Source organism: Artemia franciscana, unplaced genomic scaffold (genome assembly GCF_032884065.1).
Source record: "Artemia franciscana unplaced genomic scaffold, ASM3288406v1 Scaffold_3276, whole genome shotgun sequence".
NCBI classification, from domain to species: Eukaryota; Metazoa; Arthropoda; class Branchiopoda; order Anostraca; family Artemiidae; genus Artemia; species Artemia franciscana.
In genome coordinates this window covers 10,617-29,371 of record NW_027063939.1, presented here as the reverse complement: position 1 = coordinate 29,371, position 18,755 = coordinate 10,617, and the positions used below count along the sequence as shown (strand labels likewise).

Here is an 18,755-nt window from a genome sequence, read left to right as displayed (position 1 = left end):
CATCTTGCATATGACTCATAGAAATTGTAGATAGACTAGCTAGAATCAATAGATTAGAATTCTAGAACCATATGCAAGACGTCACATACGAACTAGTGCTATTCTATTGATTCTATTAGAATCAAACAGAAAGTTTGATTCTAGATTCAAATAGATTTGAATCTATTTATTGAATAGTGAAAAAGTCTTTTCTAAAATGACGTCTTGCATATGACTCATAGAAATAGTAGATAGACTAGCTAGAATCAAACTTTCACTGTTCTGTCTACTATTGATTCTAGCTGGTCTAGAATCAATAGATTAGAATTCTAAAACCATAACCAAGACATCACATACGAACTAGTGCTATTCTATTGATTCTATTAGAATCAAACAGAAAGTTTGATTCTAGATTCAAATAGATTTGAATCTATTTATTGAATAGTGAAAAAGTCTTTTCTAAAATGACGTCTTGCATATGACTCATAGAAATAGTAGATAGACTAGCTAGAATCAATAGATTAGAATTCTAGAACCATATGCAAGACGTCACATACGAACTAGTGCTATTCTATTGATTCTATTAGAATCAAACAGAAAGTTTGATTCTAGATTCAAATAGATTTGAATCTATTTATTGAATAGTGAAAAAGTCTTTTCTAAAATTACGTCTTGCATATGACTCATAGAAATAGTAGATAGACTAGCTAGAATCAAACTTTCACTGTTCTATCTACTATTGATTCTAGCTGGTCTAGAATCAATAGATTAGAATTCTAGAACCATATGCAAGACGTCACATACGAACTAGTGCTATTCTATTGATTCTATTAGAATCAAACAGAAAGTTTGATTCTAGATTCAAATAGATTTGAATCTATTTATTGAATAGTGAAAAAGTCTTTTCTAAAATGACGTCTTGCATATGACTCATAGAAATAGTAGATATACTAGCTAGAATCAATAGATTAGAATTCTAGAACCATATGCAAGACGTCACATACGAACTAGTGCTATTCTATTGATTCTATTAGAATCAAACAGAAAGTTTGATTCTAGGTTCAAATAGATTTGAATCTATTTATTGAATAGTGAAAAAGTCTTTTCTAAAATGACGTCTTGCATATGACTCATAGAAATAGTAGATAGACTAGCTAGAATCAAACTTTTACTGTTCTATCTACTATTGATTCTAGCTGGTCTAGAATCAATAGATTATAATTCTAGAACCATATGCAAGACGTCACATACGAACTAGTGCTATTCTATTGATTCTATTAGAATCAAACAGAAAGTTTGATTCTAGATTCAAATAGATTGGAGTCTATTTATTGAATAATGAAAAAGTCTTTTCTAAAATGACGTCTTGCATATGACTCATAGAAATAGTAGATAGACTAGCTAGAATCAATAGATTAGAATTCTAGAACCATATGCAAGACGTCACATACGAACTAGTGCTATTCTATTGATTCTATTAGAATCAAACAGAAAGTTTGATTCTAGATTCAAATAGATTTGAATCTATTTATTGAATAGTGAAAAAGTCTTTTCTAAAATGACGTCTTGCATATGACTCATAGAAATAGTAGATAGACTAGCTAGAATCAAACTTTCACTGTTCTATCTACTATTGATTCTAGCTGGTCTAGAATCAATAGATTAGAATTCTAGAACCATATGCAAGACGTCACATACGAACTAGTGCTATTCTATTGATTCTATTAGAATCAAACAGAAAGTTTGATTCTAGATTCAAATAGATTTGAATCTATTTATTGAATAGTGAAAAAGTCTTTTCTAAAATGACTTCTTGCATATGACTCATAGAAATTGTAGATAGACTAGCTAGAATCAATAGATTAGAATTCTAGAACCATATGCAAGACGTCACATACGAACTAGTGCTATTCTATTGATTCTATTAGAATCAAACAGAAAGTTTGATTCTAGATTCAAATAGATTTGAATCTATTTATTGAATAGTGAAAAAGTCTTTTCTAAAATGCCGTCTTGCATATGACTCATAGAAATAGTAGATAGACTAGCTAGAATCAAACTTTCACTGTTCTATCTACTATTGATTCTAGCTGGTCTAGAATCAATAGATTAGAATTCTAGAACCATATGCAAGACGTCACATACGAACTAGTGCTATTCTATTGATTCTATTAGAATCAAACAGAAAGTTTGATTCTAGATTCAAATAGATTTGAACTTATTTATTGAATAGTGAAAAAGTCTTTTCTAAAATGACGTCTTGCATATGACTCATAGAAATAGTAGACAGACTAGGTAGAATCAATAGATTAGAATTCTAGAACCATATGCAAGACGTCACATACGAACTAGTGCTATTCTATTGATTCTATTAGAATCAAACAGAAAGTTTGATTCTAGATTCAAATAGATTTGAATCTATTTATTGAATTGTGAAAAAGTCTTTTCTAAAATGACGTCTTGCATATGACTCATAGAAATAGTAGATAGACTAGCTAGAATCAAACTTTCACTGTTCTATCTACTATTGATTCTAGCTGGTCTAGAATCAATAGATTAGAATTCTAGAACAATATGCAAGACGTCACATACGAACTAGTGCTATTCTATTGATTCTATTAGAATCAAACAGAAAGTTTGATTCTAGATTCAAATAGATTTGAATCTATTTATTGAATAGTGAAAAAGTCTTTTCTAAAATGACGTCTTGCATATGACTCATAGAAATAGTAGATAGACTAGCTAGAATCAATAGATTAGAATTCTAGAACCATATGCAAGACGTCACATTCGAACTAGTGCTATTCTATTGATTCTATTAGAATCAAACAGAAAGTTTGATTCTAGATTCAAATAGATTTGAATCTATTTATTGAATAGTGAAAAAGTCTTTTCTAAAATGACGTCTTGCATATGACTCATAGAAATAGTAGATAGACAAGCTAGAATCAAACTTTCACTGTTCTATCTACTATTGATTCTAGCTGGTCTAGAATCAATAGATTAGAATTCTAGAACCTTTAGCAAGACGTTACATACGAACTAGTGCTATTCTATTGATTCTATTAGAATCAAACAGAAAGTTTGATTCTAGATTCAAATAGATTTGAATCTATTTATTGAATAGTGAAAAAGTCTTTTCTAAAATGACGTCTTGCATATGACTCATAGAAATAGTAGATAGACTAGCTAGAATCAATAGATTAGAATTCTAGAACCATATGCAAGACGTCACATACGAACTAGTGCTATTCTATTGATTCTATTAGAATCAAACAGAAAGTTTGATTCTAGATTCAAATAGATTTGAATCTATTTATTGAATATTGAAAAAGTCTTTTCTAAAATGACGTCTTGCATATGACTCATAGAAATAGTATATAGACTAGCTAGAATCAAACTTTCACTGTTCTATCTACTATTGATTCTAGCTGGTCTAGAATCAATAGATTAGAATTCTAGAACCATATGCAAGACGTCACATATGAACTGGTGCTATTCTATTGATTCTATTAGATTCAAACAGAAAGTTTGATTCTAGATTCAAATAGATTTGAATCTATTTATTGAATAGTGAAAAAGTCTTTTCTAAAATGACGTCTTGCATATGACTCATAGAAATAGTAGATAGACTAGCTAGAATCAATAGATTAGAATTCTAGAACAATATGCAAGACGTCACATACGAACTAGTGCTATTCTATTGATTCTATTAGAATCAAACAGAAAGTTTGATTCTAGATTCAAATAGATTTGAATCTATTTATTGAATAGTGAAAAAGTCTTTTCTAAAATGACGTCTTGCATATGACTCATAGAAATAGTAGATAGACTAGCTAGAATCAAACTTTCACTGTTCTATCTACTATTGATTCTAGCTGGTCTAGCATCAATAGATTAGAATTCTAGAACCATATGCAAGACGTCACATACGAACTAGTGCTATTCTATTGATTCTATTAGAATCAAACAGAAAGTTTGATTCTAGATTCAAATAGATTTGAATCTATTTATTGAATAGTGAAAAAGTCTTTTCTAAAATGACGTCTTGCATATGACTCATAGAAATAGTAGATAGACTAGCTAGAATCAATAGATTAGAATTCTAGAACCATATGCAAGACGTCACATACGAACTAGTGCTATTCTATTGATTCTATTAGAATCAAACAGAAAGTTTGATTCTAGATTCAAATAGATTTGAATCTATTTATTGAATAGTGAAAAAGTCTTTTCTAAAATGACGTCTTGCATATGACTCATAGAAATAGTAGATAGACTAGCTAGAATCAAACTTTCACTGTTCTATCTACTATTGATTCTAGCTGGTCTAGAATCAATAGATTAGAATTCTAGAACCATATGCAAGACGTCACATACGAACTAGTGCTATTCTATTGATTCTATTAGAATCAAACAGAAAGTTTGATTCTAGATTCAAATAGATTTGAATCTATTTATTGAATAGTGAAAAAGTCTTTTCTAAAATGACGTCTTGCATATGACTCATAGAAATAGTAGATAGACTAGCTAGAATCAATAGATTAGAATTCTAGAACCATATGCAAGACGTCACATACGAACTAGTGCTATTCTATTGATTCTATTAGAATCAAACAAAAAGTTTGATTCTAGATTCAAATAGATTTGAATCTATTTATTGAATAGTGAAAAAGTCTTTTCTAAAATGACGTCTTGCATATGACTCATAGAAATAGTAGATAGACTAGCTAGAATCAAACTTTCACTGTTCTATCTACTATTGATTCTAGCTGGTCTAGAATTAATAGATTAGAATTCTAGAACCATATGCAAGACGTCACATACGAACTAGTGCTATTCTATTGATTCTATTAGAATCAAACAGAAAGTTTGATTCTAGATTCAAATAGATTTGAATCTATTTATTGAATAGTGAAAAAGTCTTTTCTAAAATGACGTCTTGCATATGACTCATAGAAATAGTAGATAGACTAGCTAGAATCAAACTTTCACTGTTCTGTCTACTATTGATTCTAGCTGGTCTAGAATCAATAGATTAGAATTCTAGAACTATATGCAAGACGTCACATACGAACTAGTGCTATTCTATTGATTCTATTAGAATCAAACAGAAAGTTTGATTCTAGATTCAAATAGATTTGAATCTATTTATTGAATAGTGAAAAAGTCTTTTCTAAAATGACGTCTTGCATACGACTCATAGAAATAGTAGATAGACTAGCTAGAATCAATAGATTAGAATTCTAGAACCATATGCAAGACCTCACATTCGAACTAGTGTTATTCTATTGATTCTATTAGAATCAAACAGAAAGTTTGATTCTAGATTCAAATAGATTTGAATCTATTTATTGAATAGTGAAAAAGTCTTTTCTAAAATGACGTCTTGCATATGACTCATAGAAATAGTAGATAGACTAGCTAGAATCAAACTTTCACTGTTCTATCTACTATTGATTCTAGCTGGTCTAGAATCAATAGATTAGAATTCTAGAACCATATGCAAGACGTCACATACGAACTAGTGCTATTCTATTGATTCTATTAGAATCAAACAGAAAGTTTGATTCTAGATACAAATAGATTTGAATCTATTTATTGAATAGTGAAAAAGTCTTTTCTAAAGTGACGTCTTGCATACGACTCATAGAAATAGTAGATAGACTAGCTAGAATCAATAGATTAGAATTCTAGAACCATATGCAAGACCTCACATTCGAACTAGTGTTATTCTATTGATTCTATTAGAATCAAACAGAAAGTTTGATTCTAGATTCAAATAGATTTGAATCTATTTATTGAATAGTGAAAAAGTCTTTTCTAAAATGACGTCTTGCATATGACTCATAGAAATAGTAGATAGACTAGCTAGAATCAAACTTTCACTGTTCTATCTACTATTGATTCTAGCTGGTCTAGAATCAATAGATTAGAATTCTAGAACCATATGCAAGACGTCACATACGAACTAGTGCTATTCTATTGATTCTATTAGAATCAAACAGAAAGTTTGATTCTAGATACAAATAGATTTGAATCTATTTATTGAATAGTGAAAAAGTCTTTTCTAAAGTGACGTCTTGCATATGACTCATAGAAATAGTAGATAGACTAGCTAGAATCAAACTTTCACTGTTCTATCTACTATTGATTCTAGCTGGTCTAGAATCAATAGATTAGAATTCTAGAACCATATGCAAGACGTCACATACGAACTAGTGCTATTCTATTGATTCTATTAGAATCAAACAGAAAGTTTGATTCTAGATTCAAATAGATTTGAATCTATTTATTGAATAGTGAAAAAGTCTTTTCTAAAATGACGTCTTGCATATGACTCATAGAAATAGTAGATAGACTAGCTAGAATCAAACTTTCACTGTTCTATCTACTATTGATTCTAGCTGGTCTAGAATCAATAGATTAGAATTCTAGAACCATATGCAAGACGTCACATACGAACTAGTGCTATTCTATTGATTCTATTAGAATCAAACAGAAAGTTTGATTCTAGATTCAAATAGATTTGAATCTATTTATTGAATAGTGAAAAAGTCTTTTCTAAAATGACGTCTTGCATATGACTCATAGAAATAGTAGATAGACTAGCTAGAATCAATAGATTAGAATTCTAGAACCATATGCAAGACGTCACATACGAACTAGTGCTATTCTATTGATTCTATTAGAATCAAACAGAAAGTTTGATTCTAGATTCAAATAGATTTGAATCTATTTATTGAATAGTGAAAAAGTCTTTTCTAAAATGACATCTTGCATATGACTCATAGAAATAGTAGATAGACTAGCTAGAATCAAACTTTCACTGTTCTATCTACTATTGATTCTAGCTGGTCTAGAATCAATAGATTAGAATTCAAGCTCCTATCTACAGAAATGTGGAATTTTGTATTTTTTGCCAGAAGACAGATCATGGATGCGTGTTTATTTGCTTGTTTTTTTTTTTTTTTTTTTTTTATTTCCACGGGTGATCGTGTCGATCCAGTTGTCCTAGAATGTCGACGATATTGACCATAGCGTTTTTTTCATATTCATCTTTACATAAATGCTCCACTATCCTGAACAATATGCAGCAGCACAAATACTAAGTTTTACTTTACACCCATCAAATGCCCCGGTTTGAGATTCATAGTGATTTCATTTTTTTCCCCAGTAATCATATTGTCAACCTGTAATTCCGTTTTAGATTCGAATCTAAAAAGCTAAGTTTGCATTTGAGATGATTTACTTCAGAATCACCTTCAATTTTGGGGGCGAATTTTAAGGTGGAGCTAAAAATACTGTGTATAGGCAAACAGTTCGTGGTAACGAAGTGCAGTAAGGAGCGACCCGGCTCAATAGTAACCGAAACTCTAAAAAGCGGAATTTTTATAACAATAGTTCACATTTAATGCTGGTTTTATATATATAAGTTTAATTAAGTTTAGAATTACCTTTCAAAAGTTACGAGCCTGAGAAAATATGCCTTATTTAGAAAATAGGGGGAAATACTCCTTAATAGTCATACAATCTTAACGAAAATCACACCATCAGATTCAGCGTATCAGAGAACCGTATTGTAGAAGTTTCCAGCTCCTATCAACAAAAATGTGGAATATTTTTGCCACAAGGCAGATCACGGATGCGTGTTTATTTGTTTGTTTTTTGTGTTTTTGTGTTGATTCCCCCCCCCCCCCCAGGGTTGATCGCAACGACCCAGTGGTCCTAGATTGTCGTAACGGTACCACCATCGAAGTAGATAACCAGCGGGTTGTTCCATATTCCCCATTATTATCAAAAACATTTAATGCACACATAAACATTGAATACTGTAACTCCGTAAAGGCAATCAAATACATATGTAAATACGTCAACAAAGGCAGTGACATGGCAGTTTTTGGCTTGCAGCCCGAAATCAAAGATTTCGACGAAATCGTACAATATCAGGCTGGAAGATACATAAGCAGTAATAAAGCTGTTTGGCGAATTCTTTCATTTCCGATATATGAACGTAGTCCAGCTGTAGTTCACTTAGCGGTACATTTACAGAATGGTCAACGTGTTTATTTAACGGAAACGAACGTGCAACAAAGAGCCCTGAATCCACCGGATACAACATTAACAACTTTTTTTTCGCTTTGCAAAAATGATTCTTTTGCAAAAAAACTGCTGTATACTGAAGTGCCTTCGTATTACACGTGGAATACTAAAAATAAAGTATTAGAACGTCAAAAACAGGGTAAGTCAGTCGACGGCCAACCTACCATCTTCAAAGATACCACGATAGGAAGACTCTACACCGTTCACCCCAATCAACATGAATGCTTCTTTCTACGCCTGCTTTTGGTGAATATACCCGGTCCGACATCCTTTGAGTATTTGAGAACTGTAAACGGTACTATACATGACACTTACCGTAGTGCATGCCAAGCTCTGAATTTATTGGAGAATGACAAACACTGGGATAACTGCATCAATGACGCTTGCGAAACGTCAACACCAAGTCAAATTCATGTATTGTTTGGTATCATTTTAACAACTTGCTCTCCATCAGCTCCTACAGAGTAATGGGAAAAATATAAGTCAAAAATGTCCGAAGACATACTCCATCGAAAACAGTTAGAGACGTCAGATATGACTTTTGATTTTACATCAGAAATTTATAACTACACTTTAGTTATTATAGAAGATTTGTGCTTACGTATGGCATACAAACCTCTTCAGGATTTGGGAATGCCTTCACCTAACCGTATCGCTGCTGTTTCGACATGTGTAGAATTGGATCGTGAACAAAGTTACAGTACGAGTGATCTATTGTCGTATGTACAAAATAACATTTACAAGTTAACGTCGGAACAAAAAGACATTTATGATACGATAATGCATTGTGTCGATAACAACGTTGGAGAAATTTTCTTTTTGGATGCGCCAGGAGGTACTGGTAAAACGTTTGTGATAAAACTGATTCTGGCATCAATTTGATCAAAAAATGATATAGCGTTGGCAATTGCGTCGTCCGGAATAGCCGCAACATTGCTGCCTGGTGGAAGAACTGCTCATTCCGCTTTGAAATTGCCTCTGAATTTGCATTCTACAGAAACTCCCACGTGCAATATTTCCCAATCATCTGGGATGGGTAAAGTATTGCAGCAATGCAAACTTATTATTTGGGATGAGTGCACAATGGCACACAAAAAATCGCTCGAGGCTCTGGATCAATGCTTGAAAGATTTGAGAGGGAAGTCGAAACCCTTTGGCAGCTCATTAATATTGCTTGCGGGAGATTTCAGGCAAACATTACCTATAATACCTAGATCAACTCCTGCAGACGAAATGAATGCTTGCCTGAAAAATTCTAATTTATGGGCACACGCAAAAATATTAAAATTAACTACAAATATGCGTGTCCGATGGCAAAACGATGACTCTGGTCAAACATTTGATCAAACATTGAAAAGGCAGATCCGTTGGAATCATGGGAATGCGAGGAATAAGAACAGCCTCACCCTCAAAAGGCCCTGTCAAGATTGTGGCCTCTATTAGGTTTTCCATTGTTTTTTTTACGGCAAGTCGCGTGCCATTGCAAAGCTTTGGTGGGTTGATATTTCTTAAAAGTATTATTGGTACGCCTATTTTTAGTTGTAGCACGTGTGGTGGAAACCCTGAAGGATCTATGGAATTTAAAAATTCAGAAGGATAATTAACCGCTTCATTTGGTTCCAAAACTGTGTCGACTGACTTGTTAAGGACTTCCTGGTCTCGAATCTTGGTCAAAACAATATTTTTGATTTCGTGGACGTCTATATTTTTGGGTGCGAGAATCGCTCTTTCACTTAGCCATTTATTATTTTTATAATTTTTTATAATATTCGGAAATACTTTTTCAATCAATTCATTTTTGGACGTCACTAAATTACAGAAATCAGCAGGTAGTTGTGTACGTCCTGAAATTGAGTCTACTGGGAGCTTTCCGTTTCTAATTGCCAGCAATTGATCTGAAAATGTTTGACCAGAGTCATCGTTTTGCAATCGGACACGCATATTTGTAGTTAATTTTAATATTTTTGCGTGTGCCCATAAATTAGAATTTTTCAGGCAAGCATTCATTTCGTCTGCAGGAGTTGATCTAGGTATTATAGGTAATGTTTGCCTGAAATCTCCCGCAAGCAATATTAATGAGCTGCCAAAGGGTTTCGACTTCCCTCTCAAATCTTTCAAGCATTGATCCAGAGCCTCGAGCGATTTTTTGTGTGCCATTGTGCACTCATCCCAAATAATAAGTTTGCATTGCTGCAATACTTTACCCATCCCAGATGATTGGGAAATATTGCACGTGGGAGTTTCTGTAGAATGCAAATTCAGAGGCAATTTCAAAGCGGAATGAGCAGTTCTTCCACCAGGCAGCAATGTTGCGGCTATTCCGGACGACGCAATTGCCAACGCTATATCATTTTTTGATCAAATTGATGCCAGAATCAGTTTTATCACAAACGTTTTACCAGTACCTCCTGGCGCATCCAAAAAGAAAATTTCTCCAACGTTGTTATCGACACAATGCATTATCGTATCATAAATGTCTTTTTGTTCCGACGTTAACTTGTAAATGTTATTTTGTACATACGACAATAGATCACTCGTACTGTAACTTTGTTCACGATCCAATTCTACACATGTCGAAACAGCAGCGATACGGTTAGGTGAAGGCATTCCCAAATCCTGAAGAGGTTTGTATGCCATACGTACGCACAAATCTTCTATAATAACTAAAGTGTAGTTATAAATTTCTGATGTAAAATCAAAAGTCATATCTGACGTCTCTAACTGTTTTCGATGGAGTATGTCTTCGGACATTTTTGACTTATATTTTTCCCATAACTCTGTAGGAGCTGATGGAGAGCAAGTTGTTAAAATGATACCAAACAATACATGAATTTGACTTGGTGTTGACGTTTCGCAAGCGTCATTGATGCAGTTATCCCAGTGTTTGTCATTCTCCAATAAATTCAGAGCTTGGCATGCACTACGGTAAGTGTCATGTATAGTACCGTTTACAGTTCTCAAATACTCAAAGGATGTCGGACCGGGTACATTCACCAAAAGCAGGCGTAGAAAGAAGCATTCATGTTGATTGGGGTGAACGGTGTAGAGTCTTCCTATCGTGGTATCTTTGAAGATGGTAGGTTGGCCGTCGACTGACTTACCCTGTTTTTGACGTTCTAATACTTTATTTTTAGTATTCCACGTGTAATACGAAGGCACTTCAGTATACAGCAGTTTTTTTGCAAAAGAATCATTTTTGCAAAGCGAAAAAAAAGTTGTTAATGTTGTATCCGGTGGATTCAGGGCTCTTTGTTGCACGTTCGTTTCCGTTAAATAAACACGTTGACCATTCTGTAAATGTACCGCTAAGTGAACTACAGCTGGACTACGTTCATATATCGGAAATGAAAGAATTCGCCAAACAGCTTCATTACTGCTTATGTATCTTCCAGCCTGATATTGTACGATTTCGTCGAAATCTTTGATTTCGGGCTGCAAGCCAAAAACTGCCATGTCACTGCCTTTGTTGACGTATTTACATATGTATTTGATTGCCTTTACGGAGTTACAGTATTCAATGTTTATGTGTGCATTAAATGTTTTTGATAATAATGGGGAATATGGAACAACCCGCTGGTTATCTACTTCGATGGTGGTACCGTTACGACAATCTAGGACCACTGGGTCGTTGCGATCAACCCTGGGGGGGGGGGGGAATCAACACAAAAACACAAAAAACAAACAAATAAACACGCATCCGTGATCTGCCTTGTGGCAAAAACATTCCACATTTTTGTTGATAGGAGCTGGAAACTTCTACAATACGGTTCTCTGATACGCTGAATCTGATGGTGTGATTTTCGTTAAGATTGTATGACTATTAAGGAGTATTTCCCCCTATTTTCTAAATAAGGCAAATTTTCTCAGGCTCGTAACTTTTGAAAGGTAATTCTAAACTTAATTAAACTTATATATATAAAACCAGCATTAAATGTGAACTATTGTTATAAAAATTCCGCTTTTTAGAGTTTCGGTTACTATTGAGCCGGGTCGCTCCTTACTGCACTTCGTTACCACGAACTGTTTGACTATACACAGTATTTTTAGCTCCACCTTAAAATTCGCCCCCAAAATTGAAGGTGATTCTGAAGTAAATCATCTCAAATGCAAACTTAGCTTTTTAGATTCGAATCTAAAACGGAATTACAGGTTGACAATATGATTACTTGGGAAAAAAATGAAATCACTATGAATCTCAAACCGGGGCATTTGATGGGTGTAAAGTAAAACTTAGTATTTGTGCTGCTGCATATTGTTCAGGATAGTGGAGCATTTATGTAAAGATGAATATGAAAAAAACGCTATGGTCAATATCGTCGACATTCTAGGACAACTGGATCGACACGATCACCCGTGGAAATAAAAAAAAAAAACAAAAAAAAAAAAAACAAGCAAATAAACACGCATCCATGATCTGTCTTCTGGCAAAAAATACAAAATTCCACATTTCTGTAGATAGGAGCTTGAAACTTCTACAGTTGGGTTTTCTAATACACTGAATCTGATGGTGTGAATTTCGTTAAAATTCTGTGACTTTTAGGGGGTGTTTCCCCCTATTTTCTAAAATAAGGCAGTTTTCTCAGACTCGTAACTTTTGATGGGTAAGATTAAACTTGATGAAACATATAAATTTAAAATCAGCAGTACAATGCGATTATTTTGATGTAACTATTGATATCAAAATTTCGTTTTTTTAGAGTTTTGGTTACTATTGAGCCGGGTCGCTCTTTACTACAGTTCGTTACCTACTGTTTGATATGATATCATCAAACAATTCTTGATTTTGAAGCTTTTTGCGGAAAGGAAATCCATCCTTTTCAGTTGCTACTGAAGTTATAAATGCATGATAATTTTCACCTAATAAAGATTTGTTGGTATATAATTTTCAGTACTTATGTAATAATTAAGAGATGTGGTTGATTTTGCAAGTTTTTCCTAAGAAACTGCATCCATGTGCTATTATAAAGCAATTCAGAAAGAAATATTAGAAATGATTACCCTGGTCGCCAACGACCAGGGTAATCGAACGACACCATCTTATGTGGCATTTACTGATACTGAACATCTGATTGGAGATGCTGCCAAAAACCGAGGAGCCATGAACCCTTTAAACACAGTTTTTGATGCCAAAAGACTAATTGGTAGGAAATTTGAAGATTATTCAGTTCAATCAGACATGAAACATTGGCCATTCAAGGTAATCAGTACAGATGGCAGACCAAAAATTCAAGTTGAATTGAAAGGCGAGACAAAGGCTTTTATGCCGGAAGAGATCTCTTCAATGATTCTTAGTAAGATGAAAAATCGCCGAGGCTTATATCGGAAAATCGGTCACTGACGCTGTTATCACTGCTTATTTCAATGATTCCCAAAGACAAGCTACAAAAGATGCTGGTTTCATTGCAGGATAGAATATTCTTCGCATCATTAATGAACCAACTGCCGCTGCGATTGCCTATGGCCTTGAAAAAAAGGATGAAGCTGAAAAAAATGTACTCATTTTCGATCTTGGTGGTGGTACTTTTGATGTGAGCATTCTTACGATCGAGGAAGCAATCTTCGAAGTAAAATCTACGTCTGGGGATACACATTTGGGTGGTGAAGACTTTGACAACAGATTAGTGACCCACTTCTTGAAAGAGTTTAAGAGAAAGCATAAAATGAATCTCTCAAATAATGCAAGAGCACTTAGAAGACTTAAGACCGCATGTGAAAGAGCGAAATGAACCTTGTCAACGGCTGCCCAAGCTGGTATCGACATAGACTCACTACATGAAGGCATCGACTTTTATACCTCGATTACAAATACTTGATTTGAAGAAATTTGTGCTGATTTGTTTAGAAGTACAATGGAACCAGTTGAAAGATCTCTCAGGGATGCTAAACTAGACAATGGAAGCATCCATGAGATTGTTCTTGTTGGAGGTTCAACCCGTATTCTGCGTGTGCAAAAACATCTACGAGACTTTTTTAATGGAAAAGAACTAAATAAGTCAATAAATCCTGAGGAAGTTTAAGAGTTCGTTTTTCTCTTTAAGAGTTCGAAAAGGTTCCTACGGGTGTGTATTTCTCATGGCTTTTGCTTCACTCCAAGATATGGCCATGTCCCCTGGAAATTATTAGGTAAATAATGAGTTCCTATTCTTCATCCCGGGGACTAATCACTTCTTCACTACCAAAAAATTATAGCCGGTTCAAGCAATTAGAGAATTCTTTTTTGGATTTAATGAAAATTTTTGATGAAATAATAAGTAATGAAGATGATTTGCCGTTATTTAGTTTAAAGTAATTTTCCTAGAAGTAAATATGTTGATTCAATGGATTTGACGAAGGGACGCTCTGAATCTCAGTTCTCAACTTGTGCTTCAACATAACTGTCAAGGATTATATTCGTCGTTTATAGAGCTATTTAGAGGAGGATTGGCTATTTATGCAAGGAATGAATATGCTCTGCATATTAACAACGAACTGAACCGGAATGTTGAAGGCATTTTTGAATCACTTTTCCTTAAGTTATATGGGACCTTCTAAGAAAAAGATATTGATTGGAGAAATATATCGCTCACCCTCTGGTTCTGTTTCTGCTTTTATGGATACCAAGATGTGATCATCATGGGTGATTTTAACATTAATCTAGCCCTTCCTCTGACAAACAGCTCTGTGAATCTTCTCACTATTATGTCAGGGTCTAATATTTACCCCTCAATTACGATTCCAACCAGAGTAACAGAAAATACACACTCACTGATCGACAACATTTTTTCTACATTATGTGCGGTGAAGATATCAGTCGTCACCAGCGGCACATTTGATCATTTTCCTATACACACTATCTTCAACACAGCGAGGATGCCAACTCCACTCCTAAGAATTAATCAGGATCTACAAGTAATTAATCTTAAAGAGGATAATCTTAAACTATTAAATGATGAGTTAAAAAAAAGTTTCTTGGGACAGTGTCCTAGCAAATGAAGATGTGAACGACGGTTTTGAAATTTTCCACAATGCTTTTGTAGCTGCATATAAAACATGCTGTTTTCAAGAGAAATCAAGAAACCATAGTAGGAAAAATACATCAATATGTCCATGGGCTACCGAAAGCCTACTCAAGTGCATAAATAAGAAAAACAAGTTATGGATAAATTACAGAACCCACCCAAACTGAGAAAACCTAGAGAGATATGAGACGTATAAGAAATGCCTTCATTCAGTTATGAGGAAAGCAAAAAGAGATTACGTGAACAACAAAATATCGGAAAGTGGGAAAGATGGACGAAATGTCTGGATGATCATTGATTCGATTTTGCGACCAAATGATAAGAAAGCAGAATTGCCTTCCAGACTTTTTGTCAACGGGGAAACTGTTACGGGACCCACTCAGGCTGCAAAAGAACTCAGTACATTTTTCATAGGGATAGGAGGAATTACATCTAATTCTGCGAGAAGTCCCCAGAAATCCTACAAGCATTACTTTGACTCACCCTGCACCAAATCGATGGCAATAATTCCTGTGACATCAACTGAAGAAGAGCTAATTGTGAAGACCTTGAAAGGCACATCAGCATCTGGATTTAACCAGATACACACAAAAGCCCTGAAAGCAGCCCTCCCTTCTATCCTAGAGCCATTAACTTATTTGATAAACCTGTCTCTAAGAAGTGGCGTTTTTCCTTCGATAATAAAAAAAAGCAAGACTAATCCCTCTGCATAAAGGTGACCCTTAGGACGATCCATCGAACTTCCGACCCATATCAATACTAGCTGTTTTTCAAAGGTTTTTAAAAGTCTTACAAAGACTACTTTACCAGTTTCTCGTGAACTTCATATTATTACATTACATGACATAATAGTTACTATTATTAAATTGACGTTAAATGGAAGTTTTTCATCATTATACAGTTCTTTTCCAAAGCGTGTTTTGAGACTTTCTGTTACAACAGGCCATAGCTCAGTCTTTATAAGGGCAAACACTGCAACCTGTAACCTCAGACACCATTGTGCCAAATAGAATTAAAAACCTAAACATTTCTAATGTTTCTATGCTCTCATATGTTTTTTCTTAACTAATATGAACCTATTTTGTTGTTTAGAAAACTTAATTCTCCCCATCCCTCCGCCCACAAATCATCTTCCGTGTTGCCATATGTTAAAGAGCAAGATCCCCAAACTTTTGAGCAAGTAAAACTATTTCATGTAAGGTTTTGACGGAGCGGCACCATTCCAAATGAGGATTATCTCTATATTATTTAAAACCCAAATGATAAAAACTTTCAGCCTTTTTTTAGCTGGAAATTGGCAAAGAGCAAATAAGTATTTTAAAACTATTGATTTTAACGCTTTATACTGGGACGTTAGCACGGTATCATGACGTCATATAGAAAATAATCCGGAAAGGACACCAACAAATGCAGTTTTTCTGTAAATTATTTTACCCTAATCTATTCACTTTAGGATTTTAAAAAGCCCACTAGAACTTTCGATTTTGCATCGAGTTACACACCGTCTGAGCTTCGCCCAGTTTTGCACACAAGTCCAGTTGACATGTCCGTCATGAGCCCCAAATATTGTCATAGATGGTTCTCTTTTATTTTCACAAACTAATATCTTTTCAAACTATGACAGTAAAAACGGACCAATATTAAAAAAAGATGGAAAAGCAATCTTCTAACTAGGTACTCCTTTAAGTTATACCCTAGTCAGCAAGAAATATAAAGACTTTCTTGGTGGCTAGTGCTAAAATATAAATAGACGAGGAACAGCAGCTATCATAAGGAACAATAGGCGATCCCCATCATTCACGTCTCAAAAGTAGCGGAAGGAGCTGTAGTATGTGATTCGGCCAATGTTGAAATAAATAGAAATAAAGAAAAAAGATGCCCCATTGGTGCGGATGGTTTGCGGTAGCCATTTCTTTCTTGACTTGAAAAACGATCACATATTAAATAAAAAAGATAAGTGTAAGGAGAAAAGGTCAAGAAAAATTTTCCAGGGAGATTTTACAGCGAGGATGGAATATTTTGGTGGGGGCTTAATCAACATCTTCTATTGTTGGTCCACCAGATTCTTGGGGTCGGCCAGGCCTTTCTCCAGGCATACTTCCAATCCCTTGATAAAGCTTTGTTATTATGGGCTTAAAAATATTTTCAATTGCTTTTTGCTTGTCTTCAAATTCCTCTTTCTCAGCCAACTGATTGGCATCCAGCCATTTTAAAGTCTCATTACAGGTACCCAAGACTGTGCTGCGGTCACCATCACTAATCTTGTTTTTCATATCCTCGCCTTCGATAGTCTGTTTCATATAAAAACAATAGGATTCAAGAGCATTCTTAGCTGAAATTTTCTCCCTTTGTTTCTCATCCTCGGTACGGTAGTGCTCAGCATCATTGACCATTGGCTCAATTTCATCCCTAGATAAACGATTCTTGTCATTAGTGATCGCGATCTTACTTGATTTACCCATAGATTTTTCAACAGCGCTAACATTTCAAATTCCGTTAGCTTCGACCTGATGTACAGCTCGTGGGGCTAGTGGAATTCCAGTGAGCTCAAATTTACCGAGAAAATTATTATCTTTCGTCATAGTTCGTTCTCCTTCATAAACCTGAATCAAAACTCCAGGCTGATTGTCCGAATATGTAGTAAAAATCTAAGTCTGCTTTGCAGGAATGCACATGTTTCTTTTTATCAAAGGAGTCATTACTCCTCCAGCTGTTTCAATACCAAGAGAAAGCGGTGCCGCGTCCAACAAAAGGAGATCCTGAATTACTTCGGACTCGTCACCATTAAGAGTGGCGGCCTGAATAGCAGCACCATAAGCAACTACTTCCTCAGGATTTATTGACTTATTTAGTTCTTTTCCATTAAAAAAGTCTCGTAGATGTTTTTGCACACGCAGAATACGGGTTGAACCTCCAACAAGAACAATCTCATGGATGCTTCCATTGTCTAGTTTAGCATCCCTGAGAGATCTTTCAACTGGTTCCATTGTACTTCTAAACAAATCAGCACAAATTTCTTCAAATCAAGTATTTGTAATCGAGGTATAAAAGTCGATGCCTTCATGTAGTGAGTCTATGTCGATACCAGCTTGGGCAGCCGTTGACAAGGTTCATTTCGCTCTTTCACATGCGGTCTTAAGTCTTCTAAGTGCTCTTGCATTATTTGAGAGATTCATTTTATGCTTTCTCTTAAACTCTTTCAAGAAGTGGGTCACTAATCTGTTGTCAAAGTCTTCACCACCCAAATGTGTATCCCCAGACGTAGATTTTACTTCGAAGATTGCTTCCTCGATCGTAAGAATGCGAATTATAAATATGCATATGCAATAGCTAGAATCAAACTTTCACTGTTCTATCTACTATTGATATCTATTTATTGAATAGTGAAAAAGTCTTTTCTAAAATGACGTCTTGCATATGACTCATAGAAATAGTAGATAGACTAGCTAGAATCAAACTTTCACTGTTCTATCTACTATTGATATCTATTTATTGAATAGTGAAAAAGTCTTTTCTAAAATGACGTCTTGCATATGACTCATAGAAATAGTAGATAGACTAGCTAGAATCAAACTTTCACTGTTCTATCTACTATTGATATCTATTTATTGAATAGTGAAAAAGTCTTTTCTAAAATGACGTCTTGCATATGACTCATAGAAATAGTAGATAGAC

The 18,755-nt window shown here is 34.5% G+C and overlaps 1 protein-coding gene and 2 pseudogenes across 1 annotated transcript; 2 read left to right on the top strand and 1 right to left on the bottom strand.

The window, feature by feature from the left end:
* The first annotated feature begins 9,972 nt into the window (after positions 1 to 9,972).
* Positions 9,973 to 14,038, top strand: LOC136043155 (heat shock cognate 71 kDa protein-like; annotated as a pseudogene).
* Positions 14,039 to 15,295: 1,257 nt separating this feature from the next.
* On the top strand, positions 15,296 to 15,793 carry LOC136043154 (uncharacterized). Its single transcript, XM_065728087.1, has one exon. It carries the CDS (start codon positions 15,296 to 15,298, stop codon positions 15,791 to 15,793), a length of 498 nt encoding a protein of 165 aa, XP_065584159.1.
* Positions 15,794 to 16,684: 891 nt separating this feature from the next.
* On the bottom strand, positions 16,685 to 18,410 carry LOC136043156 (heat shock 70 kDa protein cognate 4-like; annotated as a pseudogene).
* Between the last annotated feature and the right edge of the window lie 345 nt (positions 18,411 to 18,755).

Excerpts from the sequence above, each read along its gene's own strand:
- LOC136043154 (XM_065728087.1), top strand. The coding sequence starts at position 15,296 with ATGAGGAAAGCAAAAAGAGATTACGTGAACAACAAAATATCGGAAAGT.